General features: G+C 46.2%; 1 protein-coding gene across 1 annotated transcript in view; it reads left to right on the forward strand.

Moving 5' to 3' along the window:
- Positions 1 to 24,274, forward strand: part of FLII (FLII actin remodeling protein) — a 107,614-nt gene that overhangs the window by 34,106 nt on the left and 49,234 nt on the right. Inside the window, exons 5-10 of the mRNA XM_068243531.1 lie at positions 3,024 to 3,109; positions 3,206 to 3,367; positions 4,956 to 5,059; positions 11,178 to 11,353; positions 13,570 to 13,727; positions 14,405 to 14,489. Of these exons, the coding sequence (XP_068099632.1) occupies positions 3,024 to 3,109; positions 3,206 to 3,367; positions 4,956 to 5,059; positions 11,178 to 11,353; positions 13,570 to 13,727; positions 14,405 to 14,489 (771 nt within the window). The remainder of the gene's footprint in view (positions 1 to 3,023; positions 3,110 to 3,205; positions 3,368 to 4,955; positions 5,060 to 11,177; positions 11,354 to 13,569; positions 13,728 to 14,404; positions 14,490 to 24,274) is intronic.

Below are 24,274 nucleotides of genomic sequence, written 5' to 3' on the forward strand. Positions count from 1 at the left end.
ATAGCAGTAGCCCAGCCCCTCGCTGGGCCGCCATAGCAGTAGCCCAGCCCCTCGCTGGGCCGTCATAGCAGTAGCCCAGCCCCTCGCTGAGCCGTCATAGCAGTAGCCCAGCCCCTCGCCGAGCCGTCATAGCAGTAGCCCAGCCCCTCGCTGGGCCGCCATAGCAGTAGCCCAGCCCCTCGCTGAGCCGCCATAGCAGTAGCCCAGCCCCTTGCTGGGCCGCCATAGCAGTAGCCCAGCCCCTCGCTGAGCCGCCATAGCAGTAGCCCATACACAGGTCATACTTACCTCCTGTGCAGTCTACTCCTCGATTTTCTCCCCTCCTGTAGCCCTCACTGGGCCGCCATAGTAGCCCAGCCCCTCGCTGGGCCGCCATAGTAGCCCAGCCCCTCGCTGGGCCGCCATGGTAGCCCAGCCCCTCGCTGGGCCGCCATGGTAGCCCAGCCCCTCGCTGGGCCGCCATGGTAGCCCAGCCCCTCGCTGGGCCGCCATGGTAGCCCAGCCCCTCGCTGGGCCGCCATGGTAGCCCAGCCCCTCGCTGGGCCGCCATGGTAGCCCAGCCCCTCGCTGGGCCGCCATGGTAGCCCAGCCCCTCGCTGGGCCGCCATGGTAGCCCAGCCCCTCGCTGGGCCGCCATGGTAGCCCAGCCCCTCGCTGGGCCGCCATGGTAGCCCAGCCCCTCGCTGGGCAGCCATAGCAGTAGCCCAGCTCCGCGCTGGGGCATCATAGCAGTAGCCCAGCCCCTTGCTGGGCCGTCATAGCAGTAGCCCAGCCCCTCACTGGGCCGCCATAACTGTAGCCCAGCCCCTCGCTGGGCCGCCATAGCAGTAGCCCATACACAGGTCATACTTACCTCCTGTGTAGTCTACTCCTCGATCTTTCTCCTCTCCTGTAGCCCTCGCTGGGCCGCCATAACGGTAGCCCAGCCCCTCGCTGGGCCGCCATAGTAGCCCAGCCCCTCGCTGGGCCGCCATAGTAGCCCAGCCCCTCGCTGGGTCGTCATAGTAGCCCAGCCCCTCGCTGGGTCGCCATAGTAGCCCAGCCCCTCGCTGGGTCGCCATAGTAGCCCAGCCCCTCGCTGGGTCGCCATAGTAGCCCAGCCCCTCGCTGGATCGCCATAGTAGCCCAGCCCCTCGCTGGATCGCCATAGTAGCCCAGCCCCTCGCTGGGCCGCCATAGTAGCCCAGCCCCTCGCTGGGCCGCCATAGTAGCCCAGCCCCTCGCTGGGCCGCCATAGTAGCCTAACCCCTCGCTGGGCCGCCATAGTAGCCCAGCCCCTCGCTGGGCCGCCATAGCAGTAGCCCAGCCCTGCGCTGGGGCATCATAGAAGTAGCCTATCCCCTCGCTGGGCCGCCATAGCAGTGTCCAAGCCCCTTGCCCACTTACCTTGCCACCAGAATAAATGCAATGGGAGGGGGGGGGGGGGGTTGCTTAACCGCCAAAAGCTTAGCTCTGGAAAGAACAGCCCAGTTCACTCAAGTCTGAGGTCATGCATGTCTGTCACATGACTATGTACTGTGTAATGTGCTGCAGAAGATGTCGGTGCTATATAACTACATAATAATAATATGGTAGGACATTATACTATGACTATGGTAGGATTAGATTGTGAGCTCCTCTGAGGACAGTCAGTGACACGACTATGTACTGTGTAATGTGCTGCAGGAGATGTCAGTGCTATATAAATACATAATAATAATATGGTAGGACATTAGTCTATGACTATGGTAGGATTAGATTGTGAGCTCCTCCGAGGACAGTCAGTGACATGACTATACTCTGTAATGTGCTGCAGGAGATGTCGGTGCTATATAAATACATAATAATAATATGGGAGGACATTAGACTATGACTATGGTGGGATTAGATAGTAAGCTTCTCTGAGGACAGTCAGTGACATGACTATGTACTCTGTAATGTGCTGAAGGAGATGTCAGTGCTATATAAATACATAATAATAATATGGTAGGACATTCGACTATGACTATGGTAGGATTAGATTGTGAGCTCCTCTGAGGACAGTCAGTGACATGACTATGTACTCTGTAATGTGCTGCAGGAGATGTCGGTGCTATATAAATACATAATAATAATATGGGAGGACATTATACTATGACTATGGTGGGATTAGATAGTAAGCTTCTCTGAGGACAGTCAGTGACATGACTATGTACTCTGTAATGTGCTGAAGGAGATGTCAGTGCTATATAAATACATAATAATAATATGGTAGGACATTAGTCTATGACTATGGTAGGATTAGATTGTGAGCTCCTCCGAGGACAGTCAGTGACATGACTATGTACACTGTAATGTGCTGCAGAAGATGTCAGTGCTATATAAATACATAATAATAATATGGTAGGACATTGGACTATGACTATGGTAGGATTAGAGTGTGAGCTCCTCTGAGGACAGTCAGTGACATGACTATACTCTGTAATGTGCTGCAGGAGATGTCGGTGCTATATAAATACATAATAATAATATGGGAGGACATTAGACTATGACTATGGTGGGATTAGATAGTAAGCTTCTCTGAGGACAGTCAGTGACATGACTATGTACTCTGTAATGTGCTGAAGGAGATGTCAGTGCTATATAAATACATAATAATAATATGGTAGGACATTAGACTATGACTATGGTAGGATTAGATTGTGAGCTCCTCTGAGGACAGTCAGTGACATGTCTATGTACTCTGTAATGTGCTGCAGAAGATGTCAGTGCTATATAAATACATAATAATAATATGGTAGGACATTAGACTATGACTATGGTAGGATTAGATTGTGAGCTCCTCTGAGGACAGTCAGTGACATGACTATGTACTCTGTAGTGTGCTGCAGGAGATGTCAGTGCTATATAAATACATAATAATAATATGGTAGGACATTAGACTAGGACTATGGTAGGATTAGAGTGTGATCTCCTCTGAGGACAGTCAGTGACGTGACTATGTACTCTGTAATGTACTGTTACATTGTCAGTCAGCACTGAGCCTTGTTCTGTGTCCCCGGCAGGATCTCAGCTTTAATCAGCTGTCGGAGTGTCCGAGGGAGCTGGAGAATGCCAGGAACATGCTGGTGCTGAACCTCAGTCACAATAGGTGAGGAGTCGGAGGGCGGAGCGGTTGTGCCGCCATGTTGTATCCTGAGAGGAAGTCTCATCCATGTCCTCTCTTCCCTCCCTTCCCTCCTTCCAGCATTGACAACATCCCCAATCAGCTGTTCATCAACCTGACAGACCTGCTGTACCTGGATCTCAGCGACAACAAGCTGGACAGCCTGCCGCCCCAGATGAGAAGACTGGTTCACCTGCAGACCCTCATACTGAATAATAATCCCCTCCTCCACGCACAGCTCAGGTGACAACACTCGGCCACCAGGGAATTAAAGAGGACCTGTAGTCAAAGCAACATCATGAATAAAATTACTTGTTTTTTACAATATTCATTTATAAGTGATTTAGTCAGTGTTTGCCCATTGTAAAATCTTTCCTCTCATTGATAAACTTTCTAAACTGTATCACTGGCGGTGGCATCTTTAGTCCTGTCAGGTGATTTTTGTGGAATCTGAGAGTTCTGAAGTCAATAGAAATGATCTCTGGTCTCCCAGAATGCTCTTGTGGGAAGAATTCTGCATAAAAAATATCCAAGGCTAAGCCTCGTATTGCTCAACCTAGTATTTTTAACGTAAAAGAGGGTATTCTGAATAATTTTACTACATTCTACTTTTAAAGAGGAACTGTTGCGAAAATCTTAAAGTGAATGTTTACCGTTCAAAAAAAGGAAAAGTCAGATACTCACCTAAGGAGAGGGAAGACTCGGTCCTAATGAGCCTTCCCTCTCCTCTCCCGGTGCCCGGTCCCGCGCAGGATCCCCCGTGGCAGTATTCGACCAGTTCGGTCAAATACTGCCACTTCCGCATGCCGAAGGGAGCTTTCGGAAGCCTTCGAGAGCACTCGGGCTCCCGATGACGCGGCCGCTCCATACTACGCATGCGCGAGCACCCTCTATGACGCACTCGCGCGTACGTAGTATGGAGCGGCCCGTCTTCGGAAGCCCGAGTGCTCCCGAAGACCTCCGAAGTCCCTGCGGCGGCGGACGCGCACGGGGGAGCCAGCGCAGCACCGAGGGCACCGGGAGAGGAGAGGGAATGCTCATTAGGACCGAGCCTTCCCTTTTCTTAGGTGAGTATCTGACTTTTTCTTTTTTTGATCGGTACCCATTGGCTTTAACATTGAAAACACCTACAAATAAGAAGTACATTTCCCACAGAGTAAAATGAGCCATAAATTACTTTTCTCCTATGTTGCTTGCACTTACAGTAGGTAGTAGAAATCTGACATTACCGACAGATTTTGGACTAGCCCATATTCTCATAGAGGGGTTCTGAGGGTTTACTTTATTTATAAAAGCACTTAGTGAATGGCAGTTGCTCCGTCCAACTGCCAAAATAGTGTGCATCGAGTAAGGAGTCTGGCCAGCATCTTTGTATTAATCATTTTCAGGGAATGTCTTTTTAAAGAATAAAGGCCATGCTGAGAATCCCCTATGGAGAGATGGACTAGCCCAAAATCTGTCGAGAATGTCAGATTTCTACTACTTACTGTAAGTGACAGCAACATAGGAGAAAAGTAATTTATGGCTCATAAAATAAAATGTGCTTCTTATTCGTATGTATTTTAAATTGTAAGGTTTTCGCGACACTTCCTCTTTAACGACAAACGAACAATCCACGATGGTGCGATAACCGACATGACTGATCACTTTGGCAGATAATTGTACATCTTCAGCAGTGTGTACAGCGCTTCGAGAGATTTTTAAACATTGTTCTCGATGTCTACAGCACTTTCTCCTACATCCTGCATAGTTGAATAATCGTTTGGCATTAATATATATTTAATCTAATATATTTAGTCTAATCTTCATTGCCTCTTTGTCCCTTTAACAGGCAGCTTCCGGCCATGATAGCCCTGCAGACTCTGCATCTGAGGAACACCCAGCGATCCCAGAGCAATCTACCCACCTCTCTGGAAGGCCTGGTTAATCTAATAGGTAATCTATATAGTTGTAGCGGCCGAGAGATCTTCTATTGGACCTGAAGGCGGTAAACATAGGAAGGAGGAAGAAAGGATGGGGATCAACATGAGCAAGGTTGCCTCACACATAGTAGATATTGGCGCCCTAAAAGAGAAACTCCGACCAAGAATTGAACTTTATCCCAATCAGTAGCTCATCCCCCGTTTTACATGAGAAATCTATTCCTTTTCACAAACCGACCATTAGGGGGCGCTGTATGGCTGATATTGTGGTGAAACCCCTCCCACAAAAATTCTGAGTACGTACTCTTGGCAGCTTCCTGTCTGCGAACCCTGTTGCATTGTGGGAAATGGCTGTTTACAGCTGTTTCCAACTGCCAAAACAGCAAGCAGCAGCTACATCACTTGCCAGCAGTTAAAATGTCACCATGTGGCTTTTGCCTGGAGCACTGTGTTTTACTCCAGTAAAAATAATGTAATAAAAAAAGCTTCATTTTTACAATAATAATCTATATATATAAAATCGGATGTATGTATGTATGTGTGTGTGTGCCGTGATCACGCGAAAACGGCTAGACCAATTTGAAGGAAACTTGGTATACAGATTCCTTACTACCTGGTATGATAGGTTCTGGGGGTCTCGCGGCCCCCCTGCACACCTGGGCGGAGCTACAAACAGCAAATCAGATTTCACCCATTCATGTCAATGGAAAAAATGTAAAAGGCTGCCATTCTGCCAGTAATCAAGCCAGAGTCCCCACACTTGGCACAGTTGGTCACTTGGTGACCGAGGTTACGAATCCAGGAAAAGCGGGAGGAGCATAACACAGCCAATCAAATTTCAGCCGTTCATTTTAAATGGAAAAATGTAAACTACAGCCATTCTTAGACTGTTAATCGCAGGGTTCTCAAACTTGCCACAGTTGGTCACTGGGTGAATGCGATTAAGATTCAAGAAAGTGGGTGGAGCCTACAACAGCCAATCAAAATTCACCTATTGATTTTCAAGGGGAATATTAAAACTGCTGTCATTCTTACACTGTTAGTGACAGAGGCTTCAAACCTGGTACAGTTGGTCATTGGATGACTGGGGTCCAAATTCATTAAAGGGGCGGGGCCACAAACAGCCAATCAGATTTTCTTGCTGGACAAACTGCTTCTATTCACACATTTTTGATGCCAGGAACCTGAAAGCTCACAAACTTGGTCATTGAGTGACTGTTTGTCAAGGTTACAAAAAGTGGGCGGAGCCAATAATAAAGTTCACTAGGAAAATATAAACTGCAGCCATTCTTACACTGTTTCTGGCAGGGTTCTCAAACTTTGCACAGTTGGTCACTGGGTGAATGGGATGAATATTTAAGAGAGTGGGTGGAGCCTACAACAGCCAATTAAAATTCACCTGTTGATTTTCAAAGGGAATATTTACATTGCTGCCATTCTTACACTGTTAATAGCAGATTCTTCAAACCTGGTACTGTTAGTCACTGGGTGACTGGGGTTCAAATTCGGAAAGGGGGCGGAGCCACAAACAGCCAATCAGATTTGTTTAATTTCAATGGGAATATACAAATTATTGATACCAAAATCCCAAAGTTCATAAACTTGGTCATTGAGTGACTGTATGTTAAGGTTAGAAAAAGTGGGCGGGCCAATAACTACATTTTATTCCAGGGGAAAATATAAACTGCAGCCATTCTTACACTGTTAATGGCGGGGTTCCCAAACTTTACACAATTGGCCACTGGGTGACTGGGATTAATATTCAGAAATGTGGGTGAAGCCTACAACAGCCAATCAAATTTCACCTATTGATTTTAAAGGGGAATATTTACATTGCTACCATACTTACACTGTTAACCACCCTGGCGATCTGATAAGATCGCCAGGGAGGCTGCGGGAGGGGTTTTTTTTAATAAAAAAAAAACTATTTCATGCAGCCAACTGAAAGTTGGCTGCATGAAATAGAGGGCGCTCCGGAGGCGTTCTTCCGATCGCCTCCGGCGCCCAGAATAAACCAGGAAGGCCGCAATGAGCGGCCTTCCTTGTTTTGCTTAGATCGTCGCCATAGCGACGAGCGGAGTGACGTCATGGACGTCAGCCGACGTCCTGACGTCAGCCGCCTCCGATCCAGCCCTTAGCGCTGGCCGGAACTTTTTGTTCCGGCTACGCTGGGCTCAGGCGGCTGGGGGGACCCTCTTTCGCCGCAGAGCGGCGGCGATCGGGCAGCACACGCGGCTGGCAAAGTGCCGGCTGCGTGTGCTGCTCTTTATTTGAAGAAAATCGGCCCAGCAGGGCCTGAGCGGCAGCCTCCGGCGGTGATGGACGAGCTGAGCTCGTCCATACCGCCAGGCTGGTTAATGGCAGAGGCCTCTTAGCTCATAGGTGACTGGGGTCCAAATTCACTAAAGGGGGCGGAGCCACAAACAGCTAATCAGATTTGTTAGATTGATTTCAGCCATTCTGTTATTGGCAGGGTTCTCAAACGTGAAACAGTTGGTCAATGGATGAATGGTATTAATATTCAGGAAAGTGGGTGGAACCTACAACAGCCAATCAAAATTCACCTATTGATTTTTAAGGGAAATATTGCAACTGCTGCCACTTTTACACTAATAATGGCAGAAGCCTCAAACCAGCTACAGTCGGTCATGAAGTGGCTGGGAATCAAATGCACTAAAGGGGTGGAGCCACAAGCAACCAATCAGATTACTTTACTGGCTAAACTGCTTCCATTCACACAATTTTGATGGCAGAAACCCAAAAGCTTAAAACTTGGTTACTGGGATTTTCTGAGATTAATATTCAAAAAAGTGGGTGGAGCCTAAAAAGAAAATCAAAATTCACCTGTTGATTTTCAAGGGGAATATTTAAATTGCTGCCATTCTTGCACTGTTAATGGCACAAGCCTCAAACCTGGTACAGTTGGTCATTGGGTCACTGGGGTTCAAATTCAGAAAAGGGGTCGAGCTACTAACAGCCAATCAGATTTGTTTCATCTCACTGATAAATTACACAATATTGATGCCAAGGACCCCAGAGCTCACAAACTTGGTCATTGAGTGACTGTGTGTCAAGGTTACAAAAATTGGGCGGAGCCAAAAACAAATTTCACTAGGAAAATATAAACTGCAGCCATTTTTACACTGTTAATGGCTGGGTTCTCAAACTTTGCCCAGATGGTCACTAGGTGACTGAGATTAATATTATGGGAAGTGGGTGGAGCCTGTAATAGCTAATCAAAATTCACCTGTTGATTTTCAAGGGGAATATTTAAATTGCTTCCATTTTTGCTCTATTAATAGCAGATGCCTCAAACCTGCTACAGTTGGTCATTGGGTGACTGGGGTTCAAATCCCGGAGAGATGCAGAGCCACAAACAGTCAATCTGATTTGCTTAATTTCTATGGGAATATACAAATTTTTGATGACAAAGACCCCAAAGCTCACAAACTTGGTCATTGACTATTTGTGTGTTAGGGTTAGAAAAAGTGGCCGGAGCTAACACCAGCCAAATTCATACCCGGGCAACGCCGATTCATCAGCTATTATTCATAAAAGTGGGTGGAGCCTACAAAAGCCAATCAGAATTCATCTATTGATTTTCAAGGGAAGTATTTCATTACTGCCATTCTTGCACTGTTAATGGCACAAGCCCCAAACTGGGTACAGTTATTTATTGGGTGACTGGGGTTCAAAGGCAGAAAAGGGGTGGAGACACAAACAACCCATCAGATTTGTTTCATTTCAATGCAAGTTATTGATGCCAAAGACTGCAAAGCTCACAAATGTGGTCACTGAGTAATTAAGTAATTGTCTGTTACTATTACAAAAAGTGGGAATAGCCAACACCAGCCACATACATAAGCGGGCAATGCCGGGTCATCAGTAGGTGAAGACAAATAGAAATTTCACTGCGAAAATGTAAACTGCAGCCATTGTTACACTGTTAATGGCAGGGTTCTTAAACTTTGCACAGTTGGTCACTGGATGACTGGGATTAGTATTCATAAAAGAGGGTGGAGCCTACAAAAGCCAATCCAAATTCATTTATTGCTTTTCAAGGGGAATATTCAATTGCTGCCATTCTTGCACTGTTAAGGACACAAGCTTAAAACCTGGTACACTTGGCCATTGGGTGATTGGGGTTCCAATTCAGAAAAGAGGGTGGAGCCACAGCCAGATTTGTTTCATTTCAATGCAAATTATTGATGCCAAACAATGCAAAGCTCACAAACTAGGTCATTGAGTCATTGTGTGTTAGGGTTAGAAAAGTGGGCGGACCAACAACAACCAAATACATACCCGGGCAACGCCGGGCAATCAGCTAGTTATGTATAAATGATTGACCTAGGCGCTTTGCCTTGCATCTACTCAAAAAAAAAAGTGCTTATAACATTTTGGATACTCTTAGTGGCAATACTTGGATTTTTCAAAGACTTTAAAGAGGAACTCCAGTGAAAATGTCATAAAAAGTGCACCCTTTTTACAATAATTATGTATAAATGATTTAGTCAGTGTTTGCCTATTGTAAAATCTTTCCTCTCCCTGATTTACATTCTGACATTTATCACATGGTGACATTTTTACTGCTGGCAGGTGATGTCAGTGGAAGGAGATACTGCTTGCTTTTTTGGCAGTTGGAAGCAGCTGTAAACAGCTATTTCCCACAATGCAATGAGGTTCACAGACAGGAAACTGCCAGGACCATGGTCCTCACAGTTTCCCGTGGGAGGGATTTCACCACAATATCAGCCATACAGCGCCCCCTGATGATCTATTTGTGAAAAGGAAAAGGTTTATCATGTAAAGGGGGGGGGGGGTTATCAGCTACTGATTGGGATGAATTTCAATTCTTGGTCATGGTATCTCTTTAAAGGAATACTATCAATAACCAAGTGTTCTAAAATGACAATGTACAAATAATGGCTAAGTAGCTGTGTACACATTTTTCTACTTTTCATATTAAATATCGGAGGCAAAAGCTGTAATTTTGTAATTTGTTGTGTACGGGTTGTAGCAGTATTGGAACAATTCATTGGTGAAGGGGTGCTTCAATTTTACACTGCAAGTGCTGTTTGCATGGGGTGAGACTACAGAGTTAAATAAAGCTGTGGTGTCGGATTTCACACACCATTACAAACCAGAAATATTTCCTCTGCTGGCAGCTCAGTCAGAGGGACAGGCAGCTGCAGTCACACACAGGATTAGCACAGATGTAGTGTGAGGGATTCCCCCTCCCCTCATGATTTACTGGCCCGTCACCCTGCTCAGCTTGGCCGTCAGTTTTGTGTGAAAGTATTTTGATAACAGTAAACAAAGATGTAAGCAGTGAAATGTATACACCAGCACTTCCCAAACCATTCCTATCTCAATTGAAAAAAATATGTTAATCGATAGGGTTGCTTTAAATATTTTCTTACCCTATGTGGTCTGTAGTAATAATATATAAACAATATCATTGGCAGCCAAATTGCAAATTTTATCTCTGCCAGATTCGATCATTATTATATGATCTGTGGGATATCAATGCTGCAAAGTGAGTAATGTATGGGCGTTTTATTCTTTGATCTTATCAGTGTATAAAAATTATCATGATAGTAACAAAGATGTGAAAAAGTACATTACAGGGAATGCAAGAATGTCCGATTATTATCAATGTATGTAGGTAGAAAAAAACAGTCTTGTAAAAGTAATACCTTTTAATGGCAAACTGATAAAGTTAAATAATGCAAGCTTTCTGGGATCTAGTCCCCTTCTTCAGGCATATTTCCAGATGTTAGCTGTAGTAAAACACTGATGCAGGGAAATGGCAAACATGAAGATGGCAGTTGTGCTGGTTGCTGTTTAGAAGTTAGATGTCAGGTGATCAGCAGGCTTGATTATGATCAAGTGAACCTGTGTGAATGCTGTTCCCATGATGCTTTGCTGATTATGATGGAGTGACCCTGTGTGTATGCAGCTCCCATGATGCTTTGCTGATTATGATGGTGTGACCCTGTGTGTATGTAGTTCCCATGATGCTTTGCTGATTATAATGGTGTGACCCTGTATGAATGCGGTTCCCATGATGCTTTGCTGGACCAGTTGAGCCTGGCTTGTAGAGGTGACCTGTATCGAATCTTCCCTGGCAGATGTGGACCTGTCCATGAATGAGCTGACCCGGGTTCCTGAGTGCCTCTACACCCTCACCAGCCTGAAACGCCTGAACCTCAGCAGCAATCAGATCAACGACCTGTCACTGTGCATCGACCAATGGACACAGCTGGAGACGCTGAACCTCTCCCGCAATCTGCTGACCTCACTTCCTGTACGTAACCCCACCCACCACACAGCCTGATATATGTTCATTCAGGAAGTAAAATCGGCTTCTATCATTCTCATGTGTTAAAGTGTACCTGACCCAAAAGTAAAACTACGCCCCTGTAATCACTTGAGGAAATCTTTGGCTGTTGGCCAAAGTTATATTTTCATACAGGTAAAGGCGGACTTGCCATGATGATCACTCCTATCACCCTCCCATTCCCTCCTCATCCCTGCCCCAGTCACTCCCCTTAAAGGGCACTGAGCACCATCACACTTTTTTTTTTTTCCTCCCCACAATAAACTTCTCCATAAAGGAGGTTTGTAACGCAGGATGCCACTGTGGGGCCGGGGTTTAGGGGAAGCAACATTACTTACCTATGTGGAGCTGTTCCTTCTGTGTGGAGCGTGCCGTTATCGTCCACATCCGCACCAATTTAAAAATTATGTACCCAATGGCAATCCCCTAACCCGTGGTCCCCCAACTGTATACTGTGTTATGAACATCCTGTGTGGGGGAGGTTAATTGTAAAAAAAAAAAAAAAAAAATCTGGTGGGTGCTCAGTGCACTTTAAGAGGTGGGAATGGGAGGGTGATAGGAGGGAGCATCTCAGGCCCGCCTCTCTTTAGCTAAGTGTCACATTTTACAAGGAGTCATTATGAGGTCAGAGGTGGAGCGAGGTCAGGATTGGGCAACGCACAGAGGTATGTGAGTCCAGCATGAACACATCTCTGTTCTTATCCTATGCAGTAAAACCCCTGTGTCCGTGCTGTTGCCCTACCGCGCATGCACAGGACACCGGCGGCTATTAGGACAGCAGGAGGACGGGGGCGGGCGTGTGTGCGCGTGGGTACAAGTCACGGCCGTGCATGCGTTACCCGCACGCAATCAGGCTGACCTGCGAGTGATGGGTGGGAGGTTGTGAGGTCAGAGGCCTAGTGTCCGTTATTGTAACAGGCCTTAGGTCTAGTCTTGTATATTACCTTACCTTGCCAATTTTACCACCTCCATGTAGTATGAGAGCCATACCTACACAGTCTATTCTATTAAGCTGAACTCCCCATCAGACAGAAATCTTACCCCCTTCCATGTAGTATGAGAGCCACACCTACACAGTCTATTCTATGGAGCTGCACTCCCCATCAGATAGAAATCTTACCCCCTTCCATGTAGTATGAGAGCCACACCTACACAGTCTATTCTATGGAGCTGATCTCCCCATCAGACAGAAATCTTACCCCCTTCCATGTAGTATGAGAGCCATACCTACACAGTCTATTCTATGGAGCTGAACTCCCCATCAGACAGAAATCTTACCCCCTTCCATGTAGTATGAGAGCCACACCTACACAGTCTATTCTATGGAGCTGATCTCCCCATCAGACAGAAATCTTACCCCCTTCCATGTAGTATGAGAGCCACACCTACACAGTCTATTCTATGGAGCTGCACTCCCCATCAGATAGAAATCTTACCCCCTTCCATGTAGTATGAGAGCCACACCTACACAGTCTATTCTATGGAGCTGAACTAACCATCAGATAGAAATCTTACCCCCTTCCATGTAGTATGAGAGCCACACCTACACAGTCTATTCTATGGAGCTGCACTCCCCATCAGACAGAAATCTTACCCCCTTCCATGTAGTATGAGAGCCACACCTACACAGTCTATTCTATGGAGCTGCACTCCCCATCAGACAGAAATCTTACCCCCTTCCATGTAGTATGAGAGCCACACCTACACAGTCTATTCTATGGAGCTGAACTAACCATCAGATAGAAATCTTACCCCCTTCCATGTAGTATGAGAGCCACACCTACACAGTCTATTCTATGGAGCTGCACTCCCCATCAGACAGAAATCTTACCCCCCTCCATGTAGTATGAGAGCCACACCTACACAGTCTATTCTATGGAGCTGAACTCCCCATCAGATAGAAATTTTTGCAAACTGAGGAATTTATCTGTCGCCGAGGTTTCAGGAAGGTTTGAGAGATCTTTCTTAGGATGCTGCTCACATGCAAAAGATCAGTTCCTGCAGAATGCTTTCCTAGTCTATGATACCTGGAGACCTCATACACACTTTGTTTAACACACCGTCTTCTGCAGATCAGATCCACCGGGATGAATCTGAAAGATCGAGAGATAAATATCTTTGGTCTGGATCTCTTGAGGTCTTTAGTGAACTTGTGTTGATATTTTCCTTATTTTCTATCGCAGTCTGCTATCTGCAAGCTGGCCAAGCTGAAGAAGCTCTACCTGAACTCCAACAAGCTGGACTTTGACGGCATCCCCTCCGGAATCGGCAAGCTGGGCAGCCTGGAGGAATTCATGGCGTCTAACAATAATCTGGAGCTTATCCCGGAAAGCCTGTGCAGGTAACGAGGGAACGTGGGATGACCCAGGTCATGTGATCGGAAGGAGGGTATAAGGGAAGACCCCGGTCATGTGACAGGAAGGGAGGTGCGTGGGATGGCCCGGAAAACGGGGCAGGAAGAAGAGCATGTGGGATGACTCGGGTAACGGGGCAGGAAGGAGGGTGCATGGGAAGACCCCGGTCACATGACAGGAAGAAAGGTGCGTGGGATGGCCTGGGTAACTGGGCAGGAAGGAGGGCCTATGAGATGGCCTGGGTCATGTGGCAGGAAGGAAGGTGTGTGGCATGACCTTGGTCATGTGACTGGAAGGATGGGATGTCACAGAGCCTAGTAGCTGGCAGGCAGCAGAGACCTCGCTAGCAGGAGAATAATGGACAGACTTTCAGCTACAGCTGCCCCCTACTGATGAATGAGCCAACCTGCACTGCATGCCCGGCTCACAGCTTATGTAAGTTCTGTGTCTCTCCTCTGCACTTTTTACAAGTCATTGTCCTTTTTTTTTTTTTTTTTTTTTTTTTTTTAGTGCCCCTTTAATGTTTGTTTCGGTACTATAGTGATTTTTCTGCTTGCGTTAGTGTCTGGTACTGAAGACTGTGATGGTGGGTAAAGGCATTTTGTCCCTTTGGCAAGCTTTCCATGCTGCTTTAATGCTTAGATTTTTTTTTTTTTTTTTCTAGATGCCCCAAATTGCGGAAGATAGTGTTGAATAAGAATCGTCTGGTCACCTTGCCCGAGACCGTCCACTTCCTGCCAGAGTTAGAGGTGGGTATCCTCACTGATGCTCTGTACTGTGATAGGACTGGTATCCCCTATAGCAGATAATGCTGCTGTGCTGTACAGCATACAAGGTCCTGGGAGTACTCAGCAGATACTACTGCTGTGCTGTACAGCATACAAGGTCCTGGGAGTACTCTGCAGATAATACTGCTGTGCTGTACAGTATACAAAGCCCTGGGAGTACTCGGCAGATAATACTGCTGTGCTGTACAGTATACAAAGCCCTGGGAGTACTCAGCAGATAATATTGCTGTGCTGTACAGCATACGAAGTCCTGGTAGTACTCAGCAGATAATACTGCTGTGCTGTACAGTATACAAAGCCCTAGGAGTACTCTGCAGATAATGCTGCTGTGCTGTACAGTATACAAAGCCCTGGGAGTACTCCGCAGATAATACTGCTGTGCTGTACAGTATATAATGCCCTGGGAGTACTCAGCAGATAATACTGCTGTGCTGTACAGTATACAGAGCCCTGGGAGTACTCTGCAGATAATACTGCTGTGCTGTACAGTATATAGAGCCCTGGGAGTACTCTGCAGATAATACTGCTGTGCTGTACAGCAGTGTTTCTCAACATTTGATAATTGTGTACCCCTTTTAAAACCCTGTACTCATCGAGTACCCCCTAGCATAGTAAACATGATCACAAGTACCCCTTGACAAATATATATTTAATCGTAGTACATGATAATTGGTTCTAAACAATGTGCAAGCATTTATTATTGCTTTTAATTAGCTAAAATACTAATTTGATATTGTTTAAATAAGAATTATAATTTTCTAAATCTCTAAATTTGTTATTCTTGGTTAAGTATATCAAGCCCGAGTACCCCCTGGACCCATTAGAAGTACCCCCTGGGGTACGCGTACCGCATGTTGAGAACCTAGGCTGTACAGTATACAGAGCCCTGGGAGTACTCTGCAGATAATACTGCTGTGCTGTACAGTATACAAAGCCCTGGGAGTACTCTGCAGATAATGCTGCTGTGCTGTACAGTATACAAAGCCCTGGGAGTACTCCGCAGATAATGCTGCTGTGCTGTACAGTATACAAAGCCCTGGGAGTACTCTGCAGATAATACTTCTGTGCTTTACAGTATACAAAGCCCTGGGAGTACTCAGCAGATAATACTGCTGTGCTGTACAGTATACAAAGTCCTGGGAGTACTCAGTAGATAATACTGCTGTGCTGTACAGCATACAAAGTCCTGGGAGTACTCAGCAGATAATACTGCTGTGCTGTACAGTATACAAAGCCCTGGGAATACTCAGCAGATAATACTGCTGTGCTGTACAGTATACAAAGTCCTGGGAGTACTCTGCAGATAATACTGCTGTGCTGTACAGTATACAAAGCCCTGGGAGTACTCTGCAGATAATACTGCTGTGCTGTACAGTATACAAAGTCCTGGGAATACTCAGTAGATAATGCTGCTGTGCTGTACAGTATACAGAGCCCTGGGAGTACTCTGCAGATAATACTGCTGTGCTGTACAGTATACAAAGTCCTGGGAGTACTCAGTAGATAATACTGCTGTGCTGTACAGTATACAAAGCCCTGGGAGTACTCAGTAGATAATGCTGCTGTGCTGTACAGTATACAAAGTCCTGGGAATACTCAGTAGATAATGCTGCTGTGCTGTACAGTATACAGAGCCCTGGGAGTACTCTGCAGATAATACTGCTGTGCTGTACAGTATACAAAGTCCTGGGAGTACTCAGTAGATAATACTGCTGTGCTGTACAGTATACAAAGCCCTGGGAGTACTCAGTAGATAATGCTGCTGTGCTGTACAGTATACAAAGCCCTGGGAGTACTCTGCAGATAATACTGCTGTGCTTTACAGTATGCAAAGTCCTGGGAGTACTCTGCAGATAATACTGCTGTGCTTTACAGTATACAAAGCCCTGGGAGTACTCAGTAGATAATACTGCTGTGCTTTACAGTATACAAAGCCCTGGGAGTACTCAGTAGATAATACTGCTGTGCTTTACAGTATACAAAGCCCTGGGAGTACTCAGCAGATAATACTGCTGTGCTGTACAGTATACAAAGCCCTGGGAGTACTCAGTAGATAATGCTGCTGTGCTGTACAGTATACAAAGTCCTGGGAATACTCAGTAGATAATGCTGCTGTGCTGTACAGTATACAGAGCCCTGGGAGTACTCTGCAGATAATACTGCTGTGCTGTACAGTATACAAAGTCCTGGGAGTACTCAGTAGATAATACTGCTGTGCTGTACAGTATACAAAGCCCTGGGAGTACTCAGTAGATAATGCTGCTGTGCTGTACAGTATACAAAGCCCTGGGAGTACTCTGCAGATAATACTGCTGTGCTTTACAGTATGCAAAGTCCTGGGAGTACTCTGCAGATAATACTGCTGTGCTTTACAGTATACAAAGCCCTGGGAGTACTCTGCAGATAATACTGCTGTGCTTTACAGTATACAAAGCCCTGGGAGTACTCAGTAGATAATACTGCTGTGCTTTACAGTATACAAAGCCCTGGGAGTACTCAGTAGATAATACTGCTGTGCTTTACAGTATACAAAGCCCTGGGAGTACTCAGCAGATAATACTGCTGTGCTGTACAGTATACAAAGCCCTGGGAGTACTCTGCAGATAATACTGCTGTGCTGTACAGTATACAAAGCCCTTGGAATACTCTGCAGATAATACTGCGGTGCTGTACAGTATACAAAGCCCTGGGAGTACTCAGCAGATAATACTGCTGTGCTGTACAGTATACAAAGCCCTGGGAGTACTCAGCAGATAATACTGCTGTGCTGTACAGTATACAAAGCCCTGGGAGTACTCAGCAGATAATACTGCTGTGCTGTACAGTATACAAAGCCCTGGGAGTACTCTGCAGATAATACTGCTGTGTTTTACAGTATACAAAGCCCTGGGAGTACTCTGCAGATAATACTGCTGTGCTGTACAGTATACAAAGCCCTTGGAATACTCTGCAGATAATACTGCGGTGCTGTACAGTATACAAAGCCCTGGGAGTACTCGGCAGAGAATGCTGCTGTGCTATACAGTATACAAAGTCCTGGGAGTACTCAGCAGATAATGCTGCTGTGCTATACAGTATACAAAGTCCTGGGAGTACTCTGCAGATAATACTGCTGTGCTGTACAGTATACAAAACCCTGGGAGTACTCTGCAGATAATACTGCTGTGCTGTACAGTATACAAAGCCCTGGGAGTACTCTGCACATAATACTGCTGTGCTGTACATTATACAAAGCCCTGAGAGTACTCTGCACATAATACTGCTGTGCTGTACAGTATACAAAGCCCTGAGAGTACTCTGCACATAATACTGCTGTGCTGTACAGTATACAAAGCCCTGAGAGTACTCAGCAGATAATACTGCTGTGCTGTACAGTATACAAAGCCCTGGGAGTACTCAGCAGATAATACTGCTGTGCTGTACAGTATACAAAGCCCTGGGAGTACTCTGCAGATAATACTGCTGTGCTTTACAGTAAACAAAGCCCTGGGAGTACTCTGCAGATAATACTGCTGTGCTTTACAGTATACAAAGCCCTGGGAGTACTCTGCAGATAATACTGCTGTGCTGTACAGCATACAAAGCCCTGGGAGTACTCAGTAGATAATACTGCTGTGCTGTACAATATACAAAGTCCTGGGCGTACTCTGCAGATAATGCTGCTGTGCTGTACATTACACAAAACCCTGGGAGTACTCTGCAGATAATACTGCTGTGCTGTACAGTATACAAAGCCCTGAGAGTACTCTGCAGATAATACTGCTGTGCTGTACAGTATACAAAGCCCTGAGAGTACTCTGCAGAGAATACTGCTGTGCTGTACAGTATACAAAGCCCTGGGAGTACTCAGCAGATAATGCTGCTGTGCTGTACAGTATACAAAGTCCTGGGAGTACTCAGCAGAGAATGCTGCTGTGCTATACAGTATACAAAGTCCTGGGAGTACTCAGCAGATAATACTGCTGTGCTATACAGTATACAAAGTCCTGGGAGTACTCTGCAGATAATACTGCTGTGCTGTACAGTATACAAAACCCTGGGAGTACTCTGCAGATAATACTGCTGTGCTGTACAGTATACAAAGCCCTGGGAGTACTCTGCACATAATACTGCTGTGCTGTACAGTATACAAAGCCCTGAGAGTACTCTGCACATAATACTGCTGTGCTGTACAGTATACAAAGCCCTGAGAGTACTCAGCAGATAATACTGCTGTGCTGTACAGTATACAAAGCCCTGGGAGTACTCAGCAGATAATGCTGCTGTGCTGTACAGCATACAAAGCCCTGGGAGTACTCTGCAGATAATACTGCTGTGATGTACAGTATACAAAGTCCTGGGAGTACTCAGCAGATAATACTGCTGTGCTGTACAGTGTACAAAGCCCTGGGAGTACTCAGCAGATAATGCTGCTGTGCTGTACAGCATACAAAGCCCTGGGAGTACTCAGCAGATAATGCTGCTGTGCTGTACAGCATACAAAGCCCTGGGAGTACTCTGCAGATAATACTGCTGTGCTGTACAGCATACAAAGCCCTGGGAGTACTCTGCAGATAATACTGCTGTGCTGTACAGCGTACGATGTCCTGGGAGTACTCTGCAGATAATACTGCTGTGCTGTACAGCGTACGATGTCCTGGGAGTACTCTGCAGATAATGGCAGGAAATCAGCCATTTAGTTAATGACTTGTCGCTTAATCAGGAAGCTTACATTTCCCAGAGAGCGATGCCGGAACTCTCCCTTCATATACAGAGTCCTCTGGGGAACTCGCAATTGTTGAAAATTCAGGGAGCAGAACCAGTGCTGTAAGTTTGTAGAATTTCATTACCGGATTAAATGTTTGTGTGACCGGCCCCTTTTGGCTTAGAGGTTACGGCGCGGGATTCTGTGGTGTTACCGCTGACTTAGATACTGGATGTCAGGTAAGTGTTCAGAATTTACAAGTTAGACATTTTGAATCCGGATAATACTATTTCTAAGTTATCCGCGCTCAAGGAGGACAGGCCAGGACAGTGGGCAGACCGGGGGTTGAGGGGGTTATTATTATTATTATTTATTAGATTTATATAGCGCCAACATATTACGCAGCACTGTACAATAAATAGGGTGTCTCAGCCATAGGTTAGAATAACAGTGGCTGTTCACAGTTCCACTAATACAATTGCTTTTGGTGGATTCAGGCATTTTGATCAAATCTGCTCTAAAATGTTCTGCTGCACTCCAAATCAAACCAGTAATTTCCTGTAATTTTTGAGACTCCTCCTCGGGATAGACACACCACAGCCATCTAGTGTGTCCTTATTCCCCTCCTCTTAGACTGTCAGCCTGCTTGGCAGGGCCCTCTTCTCCCAAGTTAAAGTGGACCTTATAGGAGAACTGTAATGAGAGGTATATGGAGGCTGCCATATTTATTTCCTTTTAAACAATACCAGTTGCCTGGCAGTCCTGCTGGTCTATTTGGCTGCAGCAGTGTCTGAATCACACCAGAAACAATCATGCAGCTAATCTTGTCATATCTGTCTAATTTGTCAGAAACACCTGGTCTGCTGCATGCTTGTTCAGGGCCTATGGATGAAAGTATTAGAGGCAGAGGATTAGCTGAATAGCCAGGCAACTGGTATTGCTTAAAAGGAAATAAATATGGCAGCCTCCATATACCTCTCACTACAGTTCTCCTTTAACTGTTGCACAGAAGGAGGGGGTATGTGGGACTGGTCCACTGTTCCACTGGCAGTGGATCTGAAAGGGTTAAAGGGTAAAGCTATGGTGAGGAACACTGGAGGGGGCACAGATGGTCAAGGACTAGGCAAAAAAGGTGAGGGCGGATTAGGGGCGGTAGCAGGGGGCGGGGCCAGGGTATGGCATGAGGGGGAGGGTTAGGCTAGATGAGGTGGGGGACTTATAGTCTGTTAAAACCAGATTTCATCCAAACTTAGGGCTGGTTCAGACGGGCGTTTTTGTGGCGTTTAACGCAGCGTTTCAGACGCAGCGTTTTTTGGGATCTACTGCCATCCCATGCAAGTGAATGGGAGCGTTTAGAGTTGGCTTTTGCAGGCTTTCATGAAAGCCTGGCAGTAGATCCCAGCGTTGCGTCTAGTCTCAAAAGCAACATGCTGCTTTCAGAGGCAGTAAACGCGAGGAAACAATAGCAGAGACCAGAACTGCTAGCCTTGAACGCTTTTCAAAAGCTTTCAAAAGCTAGCTTTTAAACGCTGGCGTTTGAACGCAATGCCAAGCAAAAGCTCAGCAGACGCCCGTGTGAACCAGCCCTTACTATGGCCAAAGCTCCATGGCAGAGTCACCTGGTGCTGCTAGCACCGCTACTTATCAACATTCTGAGCTGTGGGAGGAGAAGGGACATGGTACTGTCATCCATTCAGACACTGGAAGACCTGGGGGAGGGGCCAGATAATGATCAGAGGAGCTCTATCTGCTGGCTGTATCGACCAGTCTATGGCCAACTTTAGTCCAATTCCAGTGTCTGTGGTATGCAGTCTTGTTAGCAGTATGATCTCGAGACATAAGAAGTAGGGAGCGCAAAGATTTAGCGTAAATATTAATATTTAGTATTTATATAGGGCTGACATCTTCCTTGGCGCTGTACAGAGTATATTGTCACTAACTGTCCTCAGAGGGGCTCACAATCTAATCCTACCATAGTCCTATGTCTATGTATTGTAACAAAGTGGATAGAAAATATTTATGCACTTTGTCTGGAATGGTAGTAGATGGGAGGTATGTTGCACCCAGGATCCGACGCTACATGCAGTAGCAGCTCCAGAGTTTGTGTGGCTTGGTTATGTGAATAGTTAAGTCTCATTATTGGGCTGGAGCTGACCAGAAGCAAGGCGGGTGGGTGCTTCTGGTCGTCCTATCCTGGGTGGAATTGCACTCCGGGTTTTACCTCAACTGGTCAGCTTCACAGCTGACACATAAAAAAGGTGATCACTTCCTGGTTGGTGAGTGTGTGTGAGCAGCATGGCTGCTAGTCAGAGACTCTGACAAAACTGCTGGGAGTTATCCAGGATTGCATCATTCAAAGACTACCACCTTTCATATGGACTTTGCATGGAAAGTGCTGTTTGAAACTCGCTGCATATTAAGGTTTGCATTTGCTGTGGACTTACTATCTTCAAACTGTTTGTGTCACTTTGCTGTGAAATAAAAACACAAAGTTTTGCACCTTGAAACTGTGTCAGAGCCTGCTTCACTGTCTGCCAAGCCTACCAGTTGATGCTAGTCCCTCACAATTGATGCTCGGATGCGGGCAAAGTGGCAGAGTGAAATGCAGTGCTCTTAAAGGGACAGTGCCATCAATAATTGTTTTCATCTCCTTGGACTGAGAATCTGTACAGCAGAATGGAGGAGTTAGTCAAGCAGTTGGCACTGGCTACTATTGAACAGCGGCAAACTAATGCAGTCCTTCAGCAGCAAACAACAGCTATGCAGGAGCAATCTAAGGAAATGTATGAAAGACTGGCTACAGCTGCAGAGGCTGACAGAAAGCTTCTGACTGAGGTTGTACAAAAACTTGCTGAGCGAAACTCAGAGGCCCAAGCGGGTGTCGCGGGCAATGCTGGCTCTATCCGAGCTAGTTGTTTTCTTCAAAAAATGACACCGCATGATGATGTGGAGGCCTTCCTGCATACGTTTGAAAGGACTGCAGAAAGGGAGGCCTGGCCTAAAACCCAGTGGGCAGGGTTGGTAGCACCTTTTCTGACGGGCGATGCCCAGAAAGCCTATTTTGACCTTGCCCTGGAAGACGCCAAGGATTATGACAAACTGAGAAATGAAATCCTGAGACGTCTGGTTGTCACGCAGCCTGTACGGGCCCAACGAGTACACAGTTGGGAGTATTCACCGTCAAAGTCTCCTAGGTCCCAGATGCACGACTTGATTCATCTGATGAAAAAATGGCTTGAGCCGGAAGTGTTAACAGGTCCTCAGATCGTGGAAAAGATCACTATGGACCGTTTCTTGCAAGCGCTTCCTCAAGCTTTACGGAGATGGGTGAGCCATTCGAATCCAAAATCGGCAGACCAGCTAATTGGGATAGTGGAATGCTACCTTGCTGCTGAGGAATCCCTGGCCTGGTCGACAGCTCAGCGAGCCCCAGCCCCAAAGCCGTCAGCTCCCAAGGCAATGGGTAAGACTAAACCTGTGGTGTTTGGGGGTGTAGAAGGGGAGCGTCATGCTTCAGAGGGACTTAAAGGGTTTGGTGGGAAGCGAGTGGGACTTCCCTCTAGAAACCCAGGACTTATACAATGTTGGCGGTGTAACGAATGGGGACATATTGCAGCTAACTGTCTGCTTTCTATGGAGTGTGACCATGCTCGCAGACTGTCTTTCTTTGCTCTAACAGTCTGCCAGGGGAACTCTGAGTCACATATGACTGTGGTCAAGATTGCTGGTAACAGTGTACATGCACTTCTGGACTCAGGCAGCCTGGTGACACTGGTCCATGGCAGTCTGGTAACGAGTACCCTGCTTGGTGAACGGCACATATCGGTTCTGTGTGTTCATGGAGACTGTAAAAAGTACCCCACTGCTGTTTTACCCCTGGAAACAAACTGTGGAGTGGCCTCTCATGAAGTAGCAGTGGTCCCAAACTTGGCACACAGTGTCATTTTGGGAAGAGATTTTCCCCTTTTCTGGAACTTATGGGAGGGGCAAAAACAATGCAATATGAAGTTGGAATGTGTATCTGAACCTCCAGTGTTATTGCCTGTATGTGAGCAAAATGGGTGTAAAAATGATGAGGAACTCAGAGGTGATGCTGTATCTTACCCTTTAACAGTTATGGCAGGTGAAATGGGGGAACCTGGGGAAACAACCAGTGAATCTCCTATGCCAGAGTGGGAGGTCTCCCAAGAAAATTTTGGTACTGCCCAAATGAGGGACCCTACTCTGGTTAGGGCATGGGAAAATGTAATAAATGGTGTGAGTCAGGCTCCAGGTGCAGAGGGTGAGTTTCCACATATGGCTGCTAATAATGAGTTACTGTATAGAATTGAAAAAGTCCGAAGTGAAGTGGTCGAACAGCTTGTGGTTCCTCAACCTTTTCGCCAGCTAGCCTTAGATCTAGCACATAAACACCCTCTGGGGGGTCACCTGGGGGCTGAAAAGACAAAGGATCGGATCTTACAAAGGTTCTTTTGGCCTGGGGTGCATGGCGATGTAAAGAAATACTGTGAATCATGTCCTGAGTGTCAAATGTCTGCTCCTCTGCCACATTTCCGCAGCCCCCTTGTTCCATTGCCTATCATTGAGGTACCCTTTGATAGGATAGCGATGGATCTAGTGGGCCCGTTGGTTAAATCTGCCAGAGGAAACCAGTACATTTTAGTTGTCTTGGATTATGCCACCCGCTACCCGGAGGCAATGCCATTGAGGAACTCCTCCTCCAAGACAATAGCAAAAGAACTGTTTCAGATGTTTACTCGCACTGGTATTCCAAAAGAGATCTTAACAGATCAAGGGACACCCTTTATGTCCAAAGTAATGAAGGAATTGTGTAAAGTTATGAAAATAAAACAGTTACGTACTTCAGTATATCATCCACAGACGGATGGTCTTGTAGAACGATTTAACAAAACACTAAAAAATATGCTGAAAAAGGTAGTGGAAAAAGATGGCAGGGACTGGGACTGTCTCCTGCCCTATCTATTGTTTGCCATTAGGGAGGTTCCCCAGTCTTCCACAGGGTTCTCGCCCTTTGAGTTGTTGTACGGACGGCAACCCCGTG

This window comes from Hyperolius riggenbachi, chromosome 7 (assembly GCF_040937935.1).
Source record: "Hyperolius riggenbachi isolate aHypRig1 chromosome 7, aHypRig1.pri, whole genome shotgun sequence".
In the NCBI taxonomy this organism is placed as follows: domain Eukaryota; kingdom Metazoa; phylum Chordata; class Amphibia; order Anura; family Hyperoliidae; genus Hyperolius; species Hyperolius riggenbachi.